We start from the raw sequence: 22,171 nt of genomic DNA, 5'->3' as shown, positions 1-22,171 counted from the left end.
TTTTCAGCCAATCAGAAAACTAGCCAATAATAAAGGTTTTCTGTCTGTGAATCATTTTGAATGTTCAAGGGGGATTTTAATGGAGGATGTGTGGTTGAAGTTACAGCAAACTGGCTAAAATCACTTACAACACCTTTAAGCAGCTTGTATATACTGTATAACATCTCCAAACGTCTCCAAGTGATTTTCAAAAGGTCAGTTGCATACCATGACACCGCTGAACAGTAGTTGTGTTATAAATTAGAGAATCACAGTTACACCAACACTTCTGCGTAGCAGTTTACAAAATACAATCAGCAGACTAACAGCTTCGACTAGTAAGCTCACAATCAGAAAAGAGAGCACACAGTGCTCCGGATAAGTGAAAGAGAGGTTTTTCACAGCTGCGTAGTGCCATTGTCAAAACAAGCTGAGCGGACCTCTGCCAGCGATGAATAGCAGTAATTGAGAAAGCATGTAATGAGGCCACGGACTCTGCTCTCGGCATCACAGAGACATAGAATTGGCAAACTGTACATCTCTGCAAATGTTATTTTTTCTATCGTTATTTATTCAAATTAGCTTCTCATCTGCATTTCAATATATTTCAGCAATCATGGATCATTGGATGGGAGATATCATAGAAGATGTAAAGCAAGAATTTCAGCACGTGCAATTTAACTGTATTTAAACTAACATTATCAGCTATGATTATAAATTAATTTAAGGCAACAACCCAATCTCATGAGAAAACGACACTATTTTAAGTTTTGGCAAATTAGTGGCAAATCCAACTGAATTTGGGTCGAAATTCAAAAACGTAAGATTTTTAGAAAAAAAAAAGAGAAAGAACTAAGCATGAAGGTCCAACTATGCTTTTGAAACCGTCCATTGACTTCCATTATAGCCTAAATCACAGAGGATCACGGTTTCAGCTAAAAATCTTCTTTGCTGTTTTACTGGGGAACAAAAAGTAACCTACATCTTGGATGGCCTGAGGGTGAGTAAATTAACAGCAAATTTTCATTTTTGGGTGAACAATTCCTTTAACACAGTCTTAACATAGCGGCTAAGTTTATGCAACTGGCCCCTGAACTAATCTTGCCTTGTCTTAAAAAAGTCAGTTTACCTGAATTTAAGACTTCAGTCACAACATATGACATAATTTCCTGTTTTATGCTTTTCCTCCCTGCCTGTTATGGAATAGTCACTGTATGTATGAATGGCATTTTTCAAGTATTTTTGAATACAGTAGATTGAGACAAAAAATGAGTGTTATGTCAAAGAAACACACCATGTGGTTTATATGCAGTATTTACATTTATTGTACACCAGTCAGAAATGTTAGAGTAGGACACATACCCATAGAACGTTTACGTACAATTTATCGACCTTGACGACTACATGCGATTTCATACTGTACAAAGGCATAATTAATGCATTTACACAAGTCCATGCTCCAGGTTGGCAATGGGATTGTCACATTAAAGGTAGGGTAGGCAATTTTCAGAGAGGCTAGCAATAGCGAGCTAGCTTTGAAAGCATAAGATCCCACCCTCCCTTCAGAGCGTCTCCAAGGCCACGCCTCCTTTAAAAGACATGAACGCATACAGCAGGGAGCAAACAAAAGCGACTTGAGATACAGCGTTAAACTACCTCATGTCTGAAAGCACTTAACATTATAATAATATTAAACATAAACAACTTAAAGAACACTGACCTGTACCACCTGACTGCTGAAGATAAATTTTGACGTTGATAGTGTTGCCATTGAAACGCATAAATTCGAGTCACAAACCGCTCCGAATATAACGTCACGGCCGGGTTTCCATTTCTTACAAATTACGGTAGTTATGGCGTGAACGCCGCATAAGCTTGTTGTTTTGGTTCATAAGGAACTGTAAAATGGCTGCTATTTTGGTTGCGGTACTCGGTGACTGATGTCTGTCTAACTCTGCATAGCATGAAACGTACTTATGACATGTGATGTCTGCGCGAGCAGGGTGCGCAGAGGTATGGAAATGCATACGTTGACAGGCAGGTAGGACATCGGACTGAATGCAATGATTGGACGAACATTTTATGGTGCTACACTTTCCACAGACGATACATATCCATATAAATACATTTAGACCACATAACTTAGTGATTGCTATCAGGATGTGAAGAGACTTTCAACCAGCATAACAAAAAATGTTTCTGGAACAAATCACCTACCCTGCCTTTAATGAACAAGATTTAAACACTTTAAAGAACAAATAATGCTGCAAACTTTCTGAGCTGGTTTTCCAGTGTCACATGACATGTTTCATGTTGCAGCCTATTAGGACTAATCTGAACAGGAAAGACAAAGGGACATTGTTCCATAATGTCATATATTGAACCAATTCAATTACTTGGCATCTGTGTGATTAAAACATTAGAATGGCCATTTATTCAATTAGTCTGGCTAATTGGAAAATGGTGTTATAATAAGTCTGTTCACACCCATTAAGTGAGTCCCTTGTGCGTTTCCCTATTTATGCATGTTTACAGCTGAATGCAAATTGTGCATTATTAAGTCATTATTGGAATGTATTGGGGATTTTTGTCCTGCACTAGCAAACATCAATGGCCACTCTTTAACAGTCCACAGTCAGAGCAGTGCAAATGCAATGAATATTTACATTCACAGATATATACAAGTGTCCATTAGTATGGAAGCTTTTTCTGTCATGGAGTAAAAAAGATTGAAAATATAATTGCAACTTTTTATCTCACAATTCTGACAATTCTGATATAAACTCGCAGTTGCAAGTTTTAAAGTCAGAATTGCAGGATATAAAGTCGCAGTTCTGATTTTTTTCTCACAAATTCTGACTTTTTTCCCGCAATTGTGAGTTTATATCTCGCAATTCTGACTTCTTTTCTCAGTATTGTGAGATATAAGCTTGCAATTGTGTGTAATAAAGTCAGAATTTCGAGACATAAACTTTATAACTCACAATGGGAAATTTCTATCACGCATTTCTTAGAAAAAAGTAAAAATTGCGAGATATAAACTCGCAATTGTGAGAAAAAAAATCAGAATTGTAAGATAAAAAGCCGCAATTACCTTTTTTAATTTTTATTCAGTGGCGGAAACAAGCTTCCATATGTTTGATAACTTGAAAGACAACTACAAAAATGTAGATACAAAGCCTCACTTCTTAGTGTTTATAATGGCAGAAAGGCAAAAATGCTGTTACATACATTTGCAATTTTTGGTTGTGAGTACAAACATCTAATAGTTCACTTCTTCAACATTGTAAGACCAGATCGAGGCCCCGAACTTAGCCTCTACTCTTGATGTATGTTCGGGCATGACTAATAGTGAGCAAAGTTACAATTCAATAGGTTTACAAGTATTTACAACTCGACAATCTTACAAGTTACTATGACCACTAGAAATAAACCTACTATAGATTCAGCATCACATTCACTGTACAAACAATATTTATTCCCATGAAATGAGTTAACGTTACTGTTACTTTCATCAGAAGCAGAATTTGGGAAACTTATTAAGGTTTCAAGCATGTGAATCAGTAACTAGTAGTCCAACAGATAGGAAGCAGAGAAACATGGGAAAAGGCCAGTCACCTTTTTCACCCAGAAATAAATGAAATCACCATCTGCCCCATTCATCCTCAGACAAAACCTGAATTTATTCCACCTGACTGTGTCTGATCTCTGTGCTCATTCTCATGCTTTTCATTAGCCCGAAAAATGTCAGACAGACAGAGCTTCTCTGATCCACCCCCCAAAATAAATAAATAAGTAAAACTTAAAAATATGCCAAAGAGGAGAGGGAGCAAGTAATTGATACCACAAGTGATGTGGGAAATCCGGAGGTTCAGGTGTCGTTCTCGTCCTCATCATCCAGGTAGTAGTTGAGGGTGATAACAGCGCTGATAAATTCCCCCAGCTCCACAAAATCAGCCGTGATGATGTTTACTCCACTTTCCCCTGGTCGCTGAGAGCGGACCCACTGCATCATGCTAGGAAGAGCCCTGAAAGAACACACATATACAGTCTGTTTCAATATAAGGGGATTTGTTCCCAAACTGAACATCTGTGAAAAAAATAGCTCAGCTTCAAAACATAGTGAACTGCCTTGCTACCTGCTGCTAACATAGGCTGCTGCCTTTTAAGGAAGCATCCTGACTGAAATGTTACTTCACAAATGACCGATTTAGAATGTAGTCAGCAACTCTTTGTGCCATAAAAGTAGTGCTTCTCATGCAAAGTACACAGCAGACTCACATAGGATTTGTTGTTCGTCTTGAATCGTGATGTCTTTAATAATACTTTAGGCCTATATCAATTTGTGTGTACTGTGTTAGACTAAACTGGGAATGGTCACAGCACTTGCATATTGTTGTCCAATTGTAAGTCGTCTGCTAAATGATTAAATGTAAATGTAAATTTGGATAAAACAGTCTTTAATTAGTTTTAAATTACTACTTTAATTAGTTACTTTAACTAGTTTAAATTACTATGACTACTATTATATTACTATTAAATTACTATTATTTTAACTCGCTAATATTTTTTTCAATATTAAACTAAAGTATTCACAGATACTTTTCAATACTGAATGAATGTTATAATCAACATTTCTCTCACATCGTCAGCCATCTCACAGTGCATTCTGGGACAGCATTCTCCCTACTTTTATACTTTATTGTACATTTTGCATTCTCATTGAAAGGATAAAATTTGCCTTAAAATTTGGTCAAAACAGGGTATCTCCTATGGAAGCACATTTCCACCACATAAGGGAAAAATCATGTTTGCTTAATCATAATTATAATTGACCAAAGCCAGATTTTTGTTTTCTTTTGTGGCGGAAATGGGCTTCCATAATAATGAGGAAGCATAAATTGTATGATTGTGATGCTATCTAGAGAGGCAGCTCACTAGGTTTTGTAACAAAACTAATATGTATTGTTAGCTACATGTAGGTCTACGAGGGCTATGACTCAGGAGATCTCATGCTCTGCTGCTCACTCCGAGGTGATGCAGGGGCTAGAACACTTTATCAGCTAATAAGACGCCATGCTTGTCAGATTTCAGTGTGCTGGCAGAGATTGTATCATTTTACTCTCTGAGCCCCACATCTCCCCTCATCTATAATTCATTTGCCATAAGCAGAGTTGATGCAAAAAAATAATGACACAATCTACCAAAATATCACATTGGCTTCGGTCATAAAATGAACATTCATGACCAATGTGCACATTTTCCAAAGAAAATAGAGATTTGATGCTTAACGTGTTACATGCTGAGATCACACTTCTGAATGAGTCTTCCAGTATCCAGGGTGACTAACGTTGGTGTCATCTCTGCCCTTTAGTTAATGTTCCAGTTACACTAAGCAGAAATAATGTGCAGCTCCTCACTAAATACCCAGGGGGCTACGCTACGTATGTGGAGCATGAAGGTGGTATCACAGGTATTATTACAGTTCAGAAAAGGTTACACTTTTTTAAATACCATAACAAAATGATGCTTGGTTCCATTAATGGAATCGCTTGAATTCTTCTACCGAGTTTCCTGCACTAATATTCATTGATGACCCAACACCGCTATTAATTGAAAAAACGTTCAAAAGTTTGGTGTCAGTGAGTCCAATCCCAAACTTTTGAACCGTAGCATATAGTGTGAAACATATAGCATGATAAGTAGGCCTATAGTCTGATTACTGAACAAACTTTCTTAGCCAGTTCTTTTTAGTGAATCAAAACCATACAGCGTGACCAGTGCAGTTAAAATGATTCTCAAACAAATTAACCAGTTCTTTTTAGTGAATCAAACACATACAGATTTCAAGTTGTATTTAAAGGGGACCTAATATACCCCTTTTCAAATTCTTGATTTTGTTTTTGGGGTCTACTAGAATGAGTTTTCATTCTTGAAAGTTCGAAAATCAATAGAAAATTATCACATATTTTTCATTATTGCAGGAGATATATGAGACATATGAGGTGCTCTTCCATGTCTGTCAGTAACGCTCTGTTTAGTTCTCTATGAAGCTCATCTTTCTAAAATGCACAACGTGCTCTGATTGGTTGGCTGGACCATTGTGTTGTGATTGGTCAACCGCTTAGAGCGTGTTTTGGAAAGTCAAGCCCGTTACCATAACTACAGGTTTTAACACATTATTAACGCAACTCAACCAGGCTTCTGCCCTTTTTTTTTTTGCGTATGCCTTGAGTGGGAATTATTAAAATGAAAAATTTTTTGACGTGTATGTTCTCGTAAGAACTATATACTAAGACTATACACTCTAAAGAATGCTGGGTTGTTTTCAACCCATGTTTGGGTCAAATATGGACCAACCCAATATGGGCCAACCCATTAAATTCAATTTTAAACCCAACGGTTGGGTTTGTCCATATTTGACCCAAACATGGGTTGAAACAACCAAGCATTTTTTTTAGAGTGTACAATCGAGGCATTTCAGGGAGATAAAAAACAGTGCTTACTGATATAGAGAATAACTCCCTTTGGAGTGGACTTTGTGCATTGTAACTTTGCAGACCTTTTTCATGCTAAAACAAAAACATTACACACACAATAAGTTGTAAATTAAAAAAAGCATTATAGGACCCCTTAAGCATTGTTAGACTTCAGCATAGTAAATGACTGTTGTTCATAAGACTATGTTAAACATAAACATAATGGGCCCTATCTTGCACCCAGCGGAATTGACTTTGTACATCGACGCATGTATCATTCCTATTTTGCACCCGCGCACAGCAGACTTTTCCCTCCACAGACGCACGTCGGTAAATTAGGAAATTAACTTGCGCTCCCGGGGGTGGTTCAGCGCAAAGAGGAGGCGTGTTCCGGCGCAAACGTTCCCTGGTGCTATTTTGCAGGTTTAGAAAACAATTCCGCCACTGACCAGGAAAAACCTAGTCTAAAGTCAGTGGCGCATGTTATTCATATGCTATTTTAAGGGCGCATGCTTGGCCATAATCAATGTAGCGTGTGCTCAACGCGCATGCACTTTGCTTATCTCATCTACACACAGACGCAGCAGTTCTCATTTTTAGAAAACCATACATTATTACAAGGAAAAATATTAACACACGAGGGAAATCATTGTTGTGTCCATGAAGATGTGAAAAAATAGGCATAAATCTAGCTTACACATTTACCCAAATTATTATACGCCTGTTTAACCGAAGCTAATTTGGGTGGGTTTCTCCCATCCCCAATGTCACTTCTCTGTGTTTTACGGCCCTGACGAGAACGTCGGTCTCCTAGATTGTGAACCGCTCCTGGCGTGCGCCTGGCAAATCCACCGTTATAATAGCAATCCGCCATGGAACAAGCGCGCCTGCTCTTAAAGGGAATGTGAGATGTCGCTCTGATTGATTTATTTCACGTTACGCCCAAACCACACCTATGAATAATGAAGCTACTTCAGACCAACCCATTTTAGATTTGCGTCGGGCGCAAGAGTCATTTATCCCGCCGGTATAATAGCAACAGCGCCCGAGATCCGCCCACAAAGTTACTTGTGTTTTGCGCTTGATACTTGCGTTTCAGATAATTAAAATAGGGCCCAATGAGTTTTGTCGGTGGTATTTTATAACAAATAAATAAATGCATTAAATATGTTACCACGTTTTTTTATTTAGTATTGTTATATGGCATATTATTGGATTGCATCTGTAAATCTGAAGACTATGAAGAGTCATTTAAAGGTCTAGGTAAAAACACCTTAGGCTATGTTTACACGGAAACGATCTGAAGAGAAAACGCAAAAGTGGCGTTGCGTTATCACTTTTTTATTCTGCGTTTAGACGAGCATTTTGGGGGGGAAATCTGCGTGCATATGGTGACGCAAAATTGTGTGAAATTCGATGTAGTATGCACTCCAGGCGGCTAGGTGGCAATGGACCGGTGATCGGTGCCTTCACTGTCTAGCATACTTTTGCGTTTTTACCCTTTAGACGGGAACGCGACGGTGGAGCGTTTTTAAGATTTCCACTCTGGAGGGTGGTTTCACTTTTTTGCGTTTTTAAGGCCCAAAAACGCCGTCGCCGTCTAAACGAAAGGCACATCTGATAAAATATTTTTACGTTTTCACCCGCGAGCGTTCTCGTGTAAACGGGGCCTTATTGTTTCAAACATATTTTTTATCTAAATTATTTCATCATCTGGGAAAATTTTATTTCTAAATAATTGTATCTCAAATATACTAAATTAACATTATTTTAAGAAACTCCTCTTAGAATCATTAAGAGAAATCAAATTATTAAATTCCTTTACAATTCATAGATATTATGGTTGTGCTTAGCTACATGCCTAATGGCACACTATATCTCATTCCTGCTGACAGGCGAAAAAGAATAACAGAAGATGACAGACGCAGATGCCAATGTATTCAATGCGGGAAGTGGAAAGGCCCCCTCCCAGTCATTTGAATGAGCAGAATATTGGTTCACTCTAGAATTAATGCACTGAATATGTCATTCTGTCATCCAGAGCCATTTCGAAATCTGCTTTCTGCCAAGAGTTTCATGTTTCTAACCAAGCCTGACAAATCCTGATCAGTGAAGCCCAAGAGACTCGGAGCAACGGCTAATAACTGTAATGAGATTAAATTGGCACTGTAAAAAATCTGCCTGGTGCTGATTTGAAGATAACGGAGAGCAAGATCTAATGAATCAACACGTTCTTTGATGCCACACATTTCACAGAATGGATGTTGTAATGGTGTATAGTATCCTACCTCTCTGTGATGGTCTCCCTCAGACCGCTGGTGACACCCTTCATGACGGTGCTTGCTTTGGGAGTGAGAACCACCTGCGACACAAAAAAGGTGCCCTTGCGTCTCCGATCCTTTACTGAGGCTTGAAGGAACTGAATGAGTTTCTCAGGATCTGTGGTATTGGCCCAAGGAGAAGGCATCATCTGACCCGGCCACAGGAAAGGAACCTCCAGAGCCATTGGACTGTGATAGAAGACCAGCACTTGAAACTCTTTCTCCCAGAGGTACTTCAGGCTTACCTCTTGAGCAAACACTACCGGACAGAGTCGGTCTCCAAAGATGGTGCGCAACATCTGGACCAGTTTCTCGTGATGGAGGTTCTGTACGCCGTAGAAGTGGTTGAAGTCCAGGAACACGACCTCGCGAGCATGGGAGGCCAGGAAAGTGCTGATCTGCTCCAGGCCTTCACGTACAGTGGCGCTGAACAGGCCGTGTGCAAAGAAGAGCTCGTTGTCGGGGTCTCTGGGTTTGGTGGATATGCGGAGGTCAAAGAAGCGGATGCCAGCCTCCAGCTGGCTGGTGAAGTTCATGGTCTGTGTCGCCAACCACTTCCTCATCAGCTTCTTGGCCACAGTGCCAAACACAGAGACAAAGTTCTGCACTGTCTCCGGCTGCTCCGGCCCAACTGGTGAGGCTTCGTCGATGTAAAAACTAAAAGAGTCGTGGGAACCTGGATGAGAAGATTTCTGAGTTAGTGATATTCATTAAGAGAGAACATAAATATGAGTGATACAATTTTATGGCTCATATCAAATATTCCAAAAGGGAACTGAATGGGTAACTCATGTATAATTGCAAAAGACAACATTCACTTTGCTATATAGGAAATGCCACATATATAAGATCAATATCTTGTTAATACAGAATATGATTCGGCCATAGTTATTAACACGTGCTGATATACAGCTATATCACATGACTACAAGTGTGATATTGCATTAATACAACAGTTTGACAGGACAAGTGAGTAAATAAATAAGAAACAACAACGGATTGTTTACTATATTTATTTGCTTGGTCAGTATCATTGTGGGTTTTGGTTCTTTTGTTGTTGTAGGCTGCAAAGACCTTTGAAATAACTGAAATTATTTGGCAAAGGGATATGGAACTGTAAGACCAAGACCTGCCTGGAACTACTTTAGCTGTGTGTTTCCCTGAAAATAATTGCACAACTTAGAACGTTCGTCAACCAATCAGATTCAAGCATTCAACAGCCCCGTAGTATAAGGCATAATCTTTATGTAAAATATATTAATTGAACAGTAATATTTAAATTAACAACTATAGCCATTATAAAAGATAATAGGAAATAAACACAAGCAAACAATTCAGTCAAACGTACAAAAGCAGCGATCTAAAACAGGATTTAAGTTAAATATAGCATAAAGTTATGAAACTTAATTTTCCCCTTAACCCAAATCGATTTGCTCTGGAACAAGTAATAGGTTAATAAGATCAAAGATTTCCTGTTTGATATACCCCAAATTAATTATATCTCATGTTTAACTACTATCTAATAGCCAGCGGCAAATTTCCGAATGACAAACGGAGTGATACAAACTGTGAAACGGTTCAAGTGCTGATACTGGGGGAATATTGCACGGCTTTACCACAGGAATAAATTGCATTTTTAAATATTTAAAAATAGAAAACAGTAATTTTACATTTTAAAAATATTTCATAATATCACTGTTTCAACTATTTTTGATCAATGAGGCCTTGGTGACCATAAGACAAAAACAACTTAAAAAATGTTGTTCACCCAAAACTTTTGTTGTTATGATATTCTGTTAAGTAGCTTAAATAGTTTAAGTTTTATATATTGAATATCCTGAAATTAAGAATCAAAGCTGGTGCTTAATTTATTTAGTAAAAAAAATGTAATATATACAATAGCATAAAACTGTAGATAGCAGATTTTCATCAACAAAATATTCTGGTTTGCATGCCCCCGAAAAATATTAAATTTGGCATCTTAATATTATGGAATAGCCCTCTTCTATGGTCTGGTGGACTTCACGGATTTGCACAAGACTACGAATACACATCAAGTGTGCCATTTGGTGCGGGGCCATCTGCTCTAAAAATGATGAGAACAGTGATTTTAAGGTGACTTGCTCTGAAAAAGACTCAAATCTAATACTGCCTGACAATCTGTGGTACTTTTGTACAGCAGGAACCTGAGAATACATATAATGGCTGCTGCAATGGTTAAATAGAATAATGTAATAGCCAACACTTGCACCCTGACTGCAGCAGTGCAGCATGGGGGAAAAGCGTTGCCAGAGTCCACGAGCACGCTTTCAATTTAAATACAGAGCAAAGCCAGGTGCTATGTTTGATCTCAAAAATCAAAACAACTATTAAAATAGATGCATTGCTAATGTAATTAAATGAAAGCATTAAGCAGTCTATAGCCGGTGCGTGTGAGAGAGACTCTCTGAATATTATTTTTAATGAATAAACAATGCGTCTCTGCATCTGAAGGCAGCACTGTAGCCATCAACATTCACCATGGAAAAGAGCCATTAGGCAAACAGCTGTCTGCTCGGAAAAGACATCTCGGCAATCACCACTACAACAAAACCAGTGGAAATGATGGAGGCATTAGATGCTCTTTTAACAAGAAAGAACGAAAGAAAAGGAAGGAAGGAAGGAAGGAAGGAAGGAAGGAAGGAAGGAAGGAAGGAAGGAAGAAAGGAAGGAAGGAAGAAAGAAAGAAAGAGAAAGAAAGAAAGAAAGGAAGAAAGGAAGGAAGAAAGAAAGAAAGAAAGAAAGAGGAAAATTTAGAAGAATTTGAATTACAACCCTCAAAGATTTGCTACCATTTCAGTTCAATGACAATCTGTCTCTATTATGACAATAATGTGTCATTTATCTAATGAATGTTCATTAAACAGATTGGCCTGGAAATATACAGACTTTGTTTCTGTCAAATTCAGATTAATGAGTAACAGTGAATGTCTCATTTCCCTCGACACAGGTAATGCCTTCTGGTTCGTGGAAACGGAGGGAAGTCTGCTCTAACACAATTTCCATGTATGTCTCATTGGATCAGAAACTGTGAAGGAAGGTAAGATGTCAGTGTAATGGTAAGATCAGTTTTTATGAAAATACGCAGCACAATATACATTACTATTTTAACATGGTTTTCATTCATACTCTCCAAACACAACACCTACAATGTATGTTATAAAACATCCTCTTTTATTATATTATTTAAACAGGAGGATCATTTTAAACCTTAAAGAAAACCACATCTAAAACTGTATGTATGGTTGTATAACAGAAGAAAACAAGGTGAATTTCTACAGGTCTTAACAACTTCAGCTCCATAAGGACCCAGTGCATTTATTTAGCTTTTTAATAGCTCTTCAGCTAAATGCAAAGGAGTGTCTCCTTGCTATGAGATCCCTGCTTTGAGATTCACTAAGCTGGTACTAGGATATAAATTATTTCTGGGAAAATGGACCATTTAAAAAAATGAAAGAGACTGATTGGTCTCATGTTTCACCTCTGAACCTTAAAGACTATTTTCTGTTTTTGAAACATGCAATCCAGAGATGATTATTGAAACAATAAATCTTGTTGTGTAGAGAGGACACAAACCTGTCTACAGTTGTTACTGTTTGAATATAGTGATTTTTAAATAATAAATAAAAAGCAAATGATATAACCATACAATAAAATTCACAATATGACACAGGACATCTGTTATCAATATCACTGAATGGCACCAAGATGAAGAAAGTTTTCATCCTAAGCCTTGTTATATTGTCTTTATGTGGATATGGTGAAAGAAGACATGAGTTATTTTCCAATTTGATCTTTCAAAATCTCCCTGGATTGACTGTCCTACATCACATATTGCAGACCAGTGAAATGCTATCATTCTAAAAACAAATAAAAATAAATAAATAAATAAAATAGCAGCAGCAGCAAATCTTACAGTAGATTATATTCAAGTGTTTACTGTGAACCTTTAGGCTGCTCTGTGAGGATGTAACTACTTATCACAAAAGATTGGCATGTCACTGTCAACCACAGTGGACCGCCTCACATGTTCAGCGGGAAATAAAGTCATCATTACAGGAAAAAGTGCCTCTTTTTTTTCCAATGGTGACTGTGCTTTCATGTCTGGTCACTTAATCGTTGCCATTTATCTTGTTTATTGAGACATGGAAGGCTAAAAATCCTCTCTTTTGGGTCTAAAGTGCAGGATTAATGGATGAACAATTGGATGGATAGACAGATTTAAAGATGAATCAGACACAAGTAAACGGTGCCTTCGAGGTTTGAAGCCATTACAACTTTTCATGCCACTAGTGCAACTTTAGATAAATGAAATCATTTTGCATGTGCGTCTGCGTCTGTCAGGAAATAAATAAATAATCCCTATACCTCATCACAGGAAACATTTTGGGTATGCATTTTTGACATCAAAGCAATGCAGTGCTCTGCTATGAAGAAAAATGAGAGATAGGACAAACGAAAAATGGGTAATTAAAATAATTTTCAGAGAACGATTATCTGCAAAAAAGATGTGCCTTGAGTTTGATGATTTTTTTGGTCTCCAGCTGAGCATGTACAATCAGTCTAAGTGAATACTTAAAGAGTTTAGCCAATAACTGCCTATGGATGCTGTTCATGGACAGGAAAAAGACTTGGCATAGCAGACTAGTTTCTAATGATACACTCCTGCGGCCTCAAGGTCAAATGCTAGACCTGTCAAGAACACTTCTAACATACGACTGCAGTTGGATTACAAAGCCTCGGTGAATCTCATCAACAAAAAGCTGTGGTTAGTGATGTAATCCCTTCTTCCATTCTTCATTAGTGAATAGGAGGGATTACACACCATGTATGAAAAATAGGGCAAGATAACTAACAGGGCTCCAGTGCCCTTCAAACATTTTTACTGTTCATATAACAACCACAGAAAGTTTGATTTTTAGCTATATATATATGATTTGTTGATATTAAAGTGAGTGGTATATATCTATTTATATATCTATATATACACTCACCTAAAGGATTATTAGGAACACCATACTAATACTGTGTTTGACTCCCTTTCGCCTTCAGAACTGCCTTAATTCTACGTGGCATTGATTCAACAAGGTGCTGAAAGCATTCTTTAGAAATGTTGGCCCATATTGATAGGATAGCATCTTGCAGTTGATGGAGATTTGTGGGATGCACATCCAGGGCACAAAGCTCCCATTCCACCACATCCCAAAGATGCTCTATTGGGTTGAGATCTGGTGACTGTGGGGGCCATTTTAGTACAGTGAACTCATTGTCATGTTCAAGAAACCAATTTGAAATGATTCGAGCTTTGTGACATGGTGCATTATCCTGCTGGAAGTAGCCATCAGAGGATGGGTACATGGTGGTCATAAAGGGATGGACATGGTCAGAAACAATGCTCAGGTAGGCCGTGGCATTTAAACAATGCCCAATTGGCACTAAGGGGCCTAAAGTGTGCCAAGAAAACATCCCCCACACCATTACACCACCACCACCAGCCTGCACAGTGGTAACAAGGCATGATGGATCCATGTTCTCATTCTGTTTACGCCAAATTCTGACTCTACCATCTGAATGTCTCAACAGAAATCGAGACTCATCAGACCAGGCAACATTTTTCCAGTCTTCAACTGTCCAATTTTGGTGAGCTCGTGCAAATTGTAGCCTCTTTTTCCTATTTGTAGTGGAGATGAGTGGTACCCGGTGGGGTCTTCTGCTGTTGTAGCCCATCCGCTTCAAGGTTGTGCGTGTTGTGGCTTCACAAATGCTTTGCTGCATACCTCGGTTGTAACGAGTGGTTATTTCAGTCAAAGTTGCTCTTCTATCAGCTTGAATCAGTCGGCCCATTCTCCTCTGACCTCTAGCATCAACAAGGCATTTTCGCTCACAGGACTGCCGCATACTGGATGTTTTTCCCTTTTCACACCATTCTTTGTAAACCCTAGAAATGGTTGTGCGTGAAAATCCCAGTAACTGAGCAGATTGTGAAATACTCAGACCGGCCCGTCTGGCACCAACAACCATGCCACGCTCAAAATTGCTTAAATCACCTTACTTTCCCATTCTGACATTCAGTTTGGAGTTCAGGAGATTGTCTTGACCAGGACCACACCTCTTAATGCTTTGAAGCAACTGCCATGTGATTGGTTGATTAGATAATTGCATTAATGAGAAATTGAACAGGTGTTCCTAATAATCCTTTAGGTGAGTGTATATCTATATCTATATCTATATCTATCTATCTATCTATCTATCTAGATAGATCTATCTATCTATATCTATGCATATCTATCTATCTATCTATATCTATATAGATAGATCTATCTATCTATATCTATATAGATAGATCTATCTATCTATCTATCTATCTATCTATCTATATATATATATATATATATATATAAAATGCATTACATTGTGACAGTAATATAATGTTACAAAAGTATTTAAAAAAAAATATTACAAATATATTCTGATTTGTTGATATTAAAGTGAGTGGTATATATCTATATATAGATATATACACAAAATTACAATGAAAATTACCTATGAAATGTCATTTAAGTGAAATTACTGAACTTAAATATACAAGCTTGATAAAAATGATAATTCTATAAGAAAATTTCAGATGGCACTTAGAGGCTTTTGCATCTGAACTCTTCATATATATATTATATATATATATATATATATATATATATATATATATATATATATAATGCATTACATTGATCAAAAGTGACAGTAATATAATGTTACAAAAATATTTCAATTTTTTTTGGTTCTTTTGAGATTTCAATTCATCAAAGAATCCTGAAAAAGGTTTCCACAAAAATACTAAGCAGTTTTCAACATTGATAAGAAGAAATGTTTCTTAAGCACCAAATCCGCATATTATAATAATTTGTGAGGGATCATGCGACACTGAAGACTGGAGTAATGATGCTGAAAATTCCGCTTTACCATCAAAGGGTTATGTTAAATTGTAATCATTTTTCACAATTTTACTGTTTGTATTACTATATTACTGAAGATCAACAAATGCCAAACACAGATTTTTCTGTTTGTGTCTGCCATTGGCTGCCACTCAAAAGCTGATTACATGATTAAAGGGCAGATATGCATGAAAATATGAGAGCCATAGCATGAATCCCAATTATTGCTCTCCATAACAATCCATAACACCAGGGTTCCATGCCTATCTCTGAATTGCAACACTCTGCGTACTGCTTTCTAAGCATACAGGTGGCCGATAAAGCAGCGGTGTCCTGCTTATTCTGTGGGCTTGACACTTTAGCATAGTGCCTCTCTCAGCACTGACACAATTCCTCTGCCCCGGTTCCTGCCGCCAGTGAAGGTGACAATGGCAACTGTAACAGGGTGATGACCTCATCAAGCCAGCCATCCAGAAGAGCACAGTAGTGTAAGAGCCACTCAAAATAATTTTTCTAACAGGTACGCAGGTTCATTTTGTACCTAAACTCTGTTCAATGTCTACAACAAAAGGATAAATGCATTCCCTGGTGATAAAAATCCGCACTGGCATTTACAAGATGCGGGCAGAATGTAGACTATCTATTCTGTTCAGTAAGAGACTTGTTTGCCAATAGAAGAATGATTCATGTTTTTGCAAGTGTGTACTGTATGTGGAGGACGACTAGCTGACCTCCAAAATACTGCCAAAACCGATGCTACAAGTAAACAATGTTGAGTTCCAACAGGAGGATCAGTCAAATGTTTAATCTGAGGAGAGGTTTGAGAGGCTACAATGATTTCTTGAACCTCTTCATTTGGAACGACTATAAAAAGAGTTCCGATAGAGGAAATAAAAGACACACTAGATTATCTTAGCGCAAGCACTGACCTTCACGCCGCAGGAGGTGGCAGTGACAGTTTTTGAGTGGCAGTGCTTAAAAATATCAGGCTCATGGATGTCCTTATAATATGTCCACAGGCTGACTTTGATGACGTTTGAAGCAGAATCTTTCAAAAACGATTGTATGTGAAAGGAATTGATTTTAGAAATACATTTTGCCTGAGAGTTCAAGATTTACTGATAAAGATTCAAGTCAACGTGAATGGCTATTTGTAATCCATTTTTCTATCCACTGAGATCCATTGATTGGATTGTGAAAAGTGAGAGTTACCAGAATGGAGCCAGACCAAACACAAGTTTGGTGGAAGGAAATTGATTTTGACGATAATTTCTAACCGTTAAAAACAGCCTGTTATTTCAACTAAAAAAAGTAATTATTGATTAAATAATTAAACAGTGATATTCCAGGTGAAAAACTACATTACCCATTATTCTGCAAAGAACTCTCCACCATATATATATATACAGTGGTGGTCAAAATTGATGGCACCCCTGATAAATATGAGAAAAAATGGCTGTAAAAAATAAATCTGCATTGTTTATCCTTTTGATCTTTCATTCAAAAAATTCACAAAAATCTAACCTTTCATTGAAGTAAAAGAATTGAAAGTGGGGGTAAATCACATTATAAAATAAATGTTTTTCTCCAAAACACGCTGGCCATAATTGTTGGCACCCTGTTATTAAATACTTTTTGCAACCTCCTTTTGCCAAGATAACAGCTCTGAGTTTTCTTCTATAATGCCTGATGAGTTTGGAGAATAACTGACAAGAGATCAGAGACCATTCCTCCATACAGAATCTCTCCAGATCCTTCAGATTCACAAGTTCATGTTGGTGCTTCTTCTCTTCAGTTCACTCCACTCATCAGGTCAGGGAACAGTTACCCATTTTTGTGTTGATTTTGATGTTTGTTTTGGACCGTTTTCCTGATGGAAGATCCAACCACGGCCCCTTATAAGATTTCTAGCAGAGGCAGTCAGGTTTTGATTTTTTATCTGTTGGTATTTGCTAGAATCCATAATATCATGTATCTGAACAAGATGTCCAGGACAAATAAATAGGCCCACAACATATAAGATCCAGCAGTATATTTAACCATAGGCATGGGGTACTCTTCATCCCTGTTTGCATCTAACACATCTGCTGGGTTTGCTGCCAAAAAGCCCCTTTTTTGTTTCATCTGACCATAGAATCCGGTCCCTTTTGAAGTTCCAGTCATGTCTGACACCTGAATATGCTGGAGTTTATTTTTGGAGGAGCGAGGAGGATTTTTCTTGAAACCCTCCCAAACAACATGTGGTTGTGTAAGGGTTGTTTGATCATTTTTTTTTAGGTTTTCTGACCCCCAAGACTCAACTAATCCTTGCAATTCTCAATCTGTGATTATTGAAGAGTCTTTAGCCACTCAAACTTTCATCCTCACCATCCATTAAGGCAATATAGACACACGTCCTCTTCCTGGCAGATTCGTAACATCTTTAGTTGATTATAACTTCTTAATTATTGCCCTGATGGTCAAAATGGGGATTTTCAATTCTTTAGCTATTGTCTTACAGCCACTTTCTATTTTGTGACGCTCAACAATCTTTTGATGCACATCAGAACTATATTCTGTGGTTTTACTCATTGTGGTGGATGATTCAGGGAATTTGGCCTTTGTGTTTCCTCATATATAAACTCCTGTGAAACAAGAAGTCATAGCTGGACAATTTCATGTTCCTAGTCACCCTGGTGTGCTAAAAAAAGGTAAATATTAATGGGAATATACTTCAGAGATATTTTACTCGTAAAAAATTCTAGGGGTGCCAACAATTATGGCCAGCGTGTTTTGGAGAAAAACATTTATTTCATAATGTGATTTACCCACCAATTTCAATTCTTTTACTTCAATGAAAGGTTAGATTTTTGCGAATTTTTAATAAACAATGCAGATTTATTTTTTACAGCCATTTTTTTATCATATTTATCAGGGGTGCCATCAATTTTGACCACCACTGTATATATACCTTTAAATCAGTAGTTATGGTTATATATAGTTATATTTCTTTATTGTTTTTAATTTATGTCATTCATAATGCGGATAGTTCGTTAAGTACACAGTCTTGTACCTTTGTTTTTTTTGGTCTGATTTTCAAATACTTTTATGCTTTTTATACTTTTAAACAAGACCGCTAATATAGGTGGGCACTGTTGCACTCAATTGGTTAATATTTTCAAACAGTCAGACTCACAATGGCATAGTGATATCAGAGGGGAAAAATATTCGGAATAACATGCACTAATATAACACAAGAATAACACAGAAGACCATACATGCATTAACAAAGTAAATAGGTTGATTTTAGTTTCATGTTGCCTGTATAATACAGGCATTATGCAAGTTTATAAAAAAACAAAAATACAATTTTTTTCTGAATCATGCAAACCTCCAGTAGCCTGACAGTATGACAGCATGAAAGCAAAAATGCCTCAGACTGAAATAAAACACTACTGAATTATTCATGAGACAAAGGCGAAGGATCAATGATCATGTTTTAGGAATTGATCCTGAGGAGCTAAAATGACCATTGCTTTATCTAATTATAAAACTGAAAAACATGATCTATATTTTGTTTTGAACGCAAAATCAAGCTTGACTAACATTATGTCAGAGCACAATTGATGAATGAATGGACAGACAAAAGCTTTTATTGTGGTGTTAAATGATAGACAGACAGACAGAATAGATTTGATAGATTTGATAGATTGATTGATTGATTGATTGATTGATTGATTGATTGAATACGAGCCCCTGGGCAGGGTTCAATGGATATCTTATGTCTTCAAGAGTTAATCTTAACTGTGCATTGTGAGATCAACTCAAAAGCTCACAGATTTGCAAGATATCTGTGTGGGAGTGGTACGTGTTCAGAATTCTTACTCAAGACATAATTCGTTTAGAGCCTTTTGATAAACGGCTGCTACACTACAACTTTCCATCACCCACCCACAGCCTGCTGACAACACTGTTTTACAAAAGTTTTACAAAAGAGTGATGGGACAAGTAATCCTTATAGGAAATACTGCTTCGGTGCTAGTGCTGTAATGATGAATCCAGACCAGACCAGTATCGGTCGCATGAGGTGATTTTCTTCACTGCAGCGGCCCATACAAATGATGCAGTTAAGTTTGCTTTCATACAGTACGCTGAAGTCAGAGCACTTACTGTACAGTATGATCAAGAAAGCATGATCACAGTTGCACATGGTGGAAATCAGTGACATAGACGCTAATCAGGGTTTTAATCAGAGCTTTCTGGGCTGATTGCTCCAGCCTTTGGTGCTGTTCAACAACCCATATACCACTATATAGGCCGTAACACCAGTGCCTTACAACAGCAAAATATTCAAACTTGTTCCATGTTTTAAAATGCCTTTGTATGGTGTGAAAAGCCTGCATGAAGGTTCAAACAGATTTCTGCAAGTATTGAGAATTCAATCACAATTAGTCTCAACAGAAAATATTGACATACACTCAACAAGTGATGAATCATTATTGGTTGTACCATGAACATGGACAACGCCTGTATGCAAACACATCTTGCATCCTCTGATTCCAACATGCCTTCCAACAGGTTTTTATTGCTCTACACTTCAGGACAGCGTCAACAATCACAGTTCCTATAGTCATAACATACATGCCATCTAGAAGTTACTCACAATTGCAAGTTACGCACAATAAAGTGTTTATGGAGAGTACAGCCTGTGAGAAAGTTTTAATGGGGTATGATGGAGAGTATATTGCCATTGAATAAGGTGTTTTACTTTCTTAAAAATAAGCCATAGAAGAACCATTTTGGTTCCCCAAAAAACCTTTCAGTGAACAGTAAAAAAAAAACAAAAAAAACATTATTTTATATTTTTCCAATGGAAAGGTCCCAAGGTTCTTCATGGAACCACAAATGGCAATAAAGAACCTATTTTTTTAAAGAGTGTATTGTTTCGTGGTATTATGGAAATTAATGCTAATGAATAAAGGTGTTTAGTTTTTTTTTAGACTATTGCCTGTCATAAAGATGTTGAGATGTGTAAAAAAGAAACAAATAGTGACAACGAAATTATTTCCTGCAATTTTTTATTGATTTATTTTGTTGATCATCTAACTACAGTATGGTTCTATATATAATCTGTGTTATTTCGTAATATTGTATCAAAGGAAGCTGTGGCACATGTGTAATGTGTCTCTTAATCCGTCGCAGAGACGGATTTCGAGCCTCGAGCAACAAGTGTCCTATTTAATTTATGCCACACGTTTTATCATTATTATAAACTCGCTGGATTGGAGCAATATTAATGTCGACAACCTATTAGTCACACAATAGCTTATGTCATAAGCAGAACCCATTTTATGTAATGAGCAGAACACTCTCACTGCGATGTGTGTTTTGAGCAAGACTTGACGAAAATAACCTACTAAAAAACTTTTTTAAAGGGTCAGTTAAGTCATTCAAGAACCTGACCCCAAGCGTCATATTTTCATTCATAGCCTATATATAATCTGCAGCAATTTCTCACTGTTCACAGTTACTATAGTCTACGCGCATTTAAAGGCATAACGAGGCTTACCCGGTATGGCGAGGTTGGTAAGAGGAATACCGTGCAAGGTATCCGGTAAACTTGACATCCAGTCCGCATAACGGTGCTCGCTCTTCCCCTGAGACGAAGCCATGTCGTCGGTTCTCCGGTGCTCAGTGTCCGTGCGTCGCTCGGAGTGCTCTAGTATTCAGCGCCCGCGCTCGCGTGAGTTCACAGCACGAGCATCACCACACCCCCGAGACGGCGCGCGCCGCACATGCATCACAATTTCCCCAGATTTCTGGATTTAAAGAACCTCTTTACAAACATATATAAGCTCGTTGCATGTAATAGGTCTAAATGATTCCCTCCCATGTGTCTGCTGGCTGGGTGTGGGCGCAATTAGATAGCATGTGGCGCGCGCAAGGCTCGTGCGGATTTCATTAATTCATTTGATGTTGTTGAACAACTATTGTTTGTGTCGAGGAACAGGGCGGGCGAATCCTCCATCCGTGCATCACACACATTCACTCTTTCAAGTTTAATATTAACACAGTCGCTGTACATGTTTGCAAGACTAATTTGTGAAGCAACAAGTGTAAACAGATGCGTCATACAAATGACAAAACAACAAGCTTAAATTGCAGAGCTTCAATAAATTCTCTCAAAAAAGATGATACAACTATTCAAATAGGCTATCCGATTTTAAGGAGATGTTAGAAAGTCAGTCTCGGTCACCTTTCACTTTCATTAGGCTAAATTTAGAACAGATGCAATGAAAGCAGGGCCACCACAGGGTGAAGTCCCCTATCCTGTAATGCGAACTGACAGAGAAACTTGATTATGATGAGATCATCTGTGGTTAACCAGGAGCTCTATTGTCTCAGACTAATATTGCAGGAGGACATGTAAAGCAGGTTAATT

The 22,171-nt window shown here is 37.6% G+C and overlaps 1 protein-coding gene across 1 annotated transcript; it reads right to left on the bottom strand.

Annotated features, from left to right (window-relative positions):
* Nucleotides 1-1,283: 1,283 nt before the first annotated feature.
* Nucleotides 1,284-21,730, bottom strand: plcxd3 (phosphatidylinositol-specific phospholipase C, X domain containing 3). Its single transcript, XM_079897425.1, has 3 exons — nucleotides 21,299-21,730; nucleotides 8,747-9,455; nucleotides 1,284-4,007 (listed from the first exon to the last, which is right to left on the bottom strand). Exons 1-3 carry the CDS (start codon nucleotides 21,399-21,401, stop codon nucleotides 3,851-3,853), a joined length of 969 nt encoding a protein of 322 aa, XP_079753551.1. The 5' UTR covers nucleotides 21,402-21,730; the 3' UTR covers nucleotides 1,284-3,850.
* Between the last annotated feature and the right edge of the window lie 441 nt (nucleotides 21,731-22,171).

The sequence above is a fragment of the Squalius cephalus genome (genome assembly GCF_949319135.1).
Source record: "Squalius cephalus genome assembly, chromosome: 16".
Taxonomy (NCBI): Eukaryota; Metazoa; Chordata; class Actinopteri; order Cypriniformes; family Leuciscidae; genus Squalius; species Squalius cephalus.
This window is presented reverse-complemented; position numbering and strand designations above follow the sequence as displayed.

What these genes read in the sequence shown, in the direction of transcription:
- plcxd3 (XM_079897425.1), bottom strand. Translation starts at nt 21,401, where the DNA reads ATGGCTTCGTCTCAGGGGAAGAGCGAGCACCGTTATGCGGACTGGATG. An exon ending in TACCAACCTCGCCATACCGG is followed by an intron (nt 9,456 to 21,298) that starts GTAAGCCTCGTT and finishes CTTCTCATCCAG; the next exon opens with GTTCCCACGACTCTTTTAGT. An exon ending in AGGGAGACCATCACAGAGAG is followed by an intron (nt 4,008 to 8,746) that starts GTAGGATACTAT and finishes GTGTTCTTTCAG; the next exon opens with GGCTCTTCCTAGCATGATGC.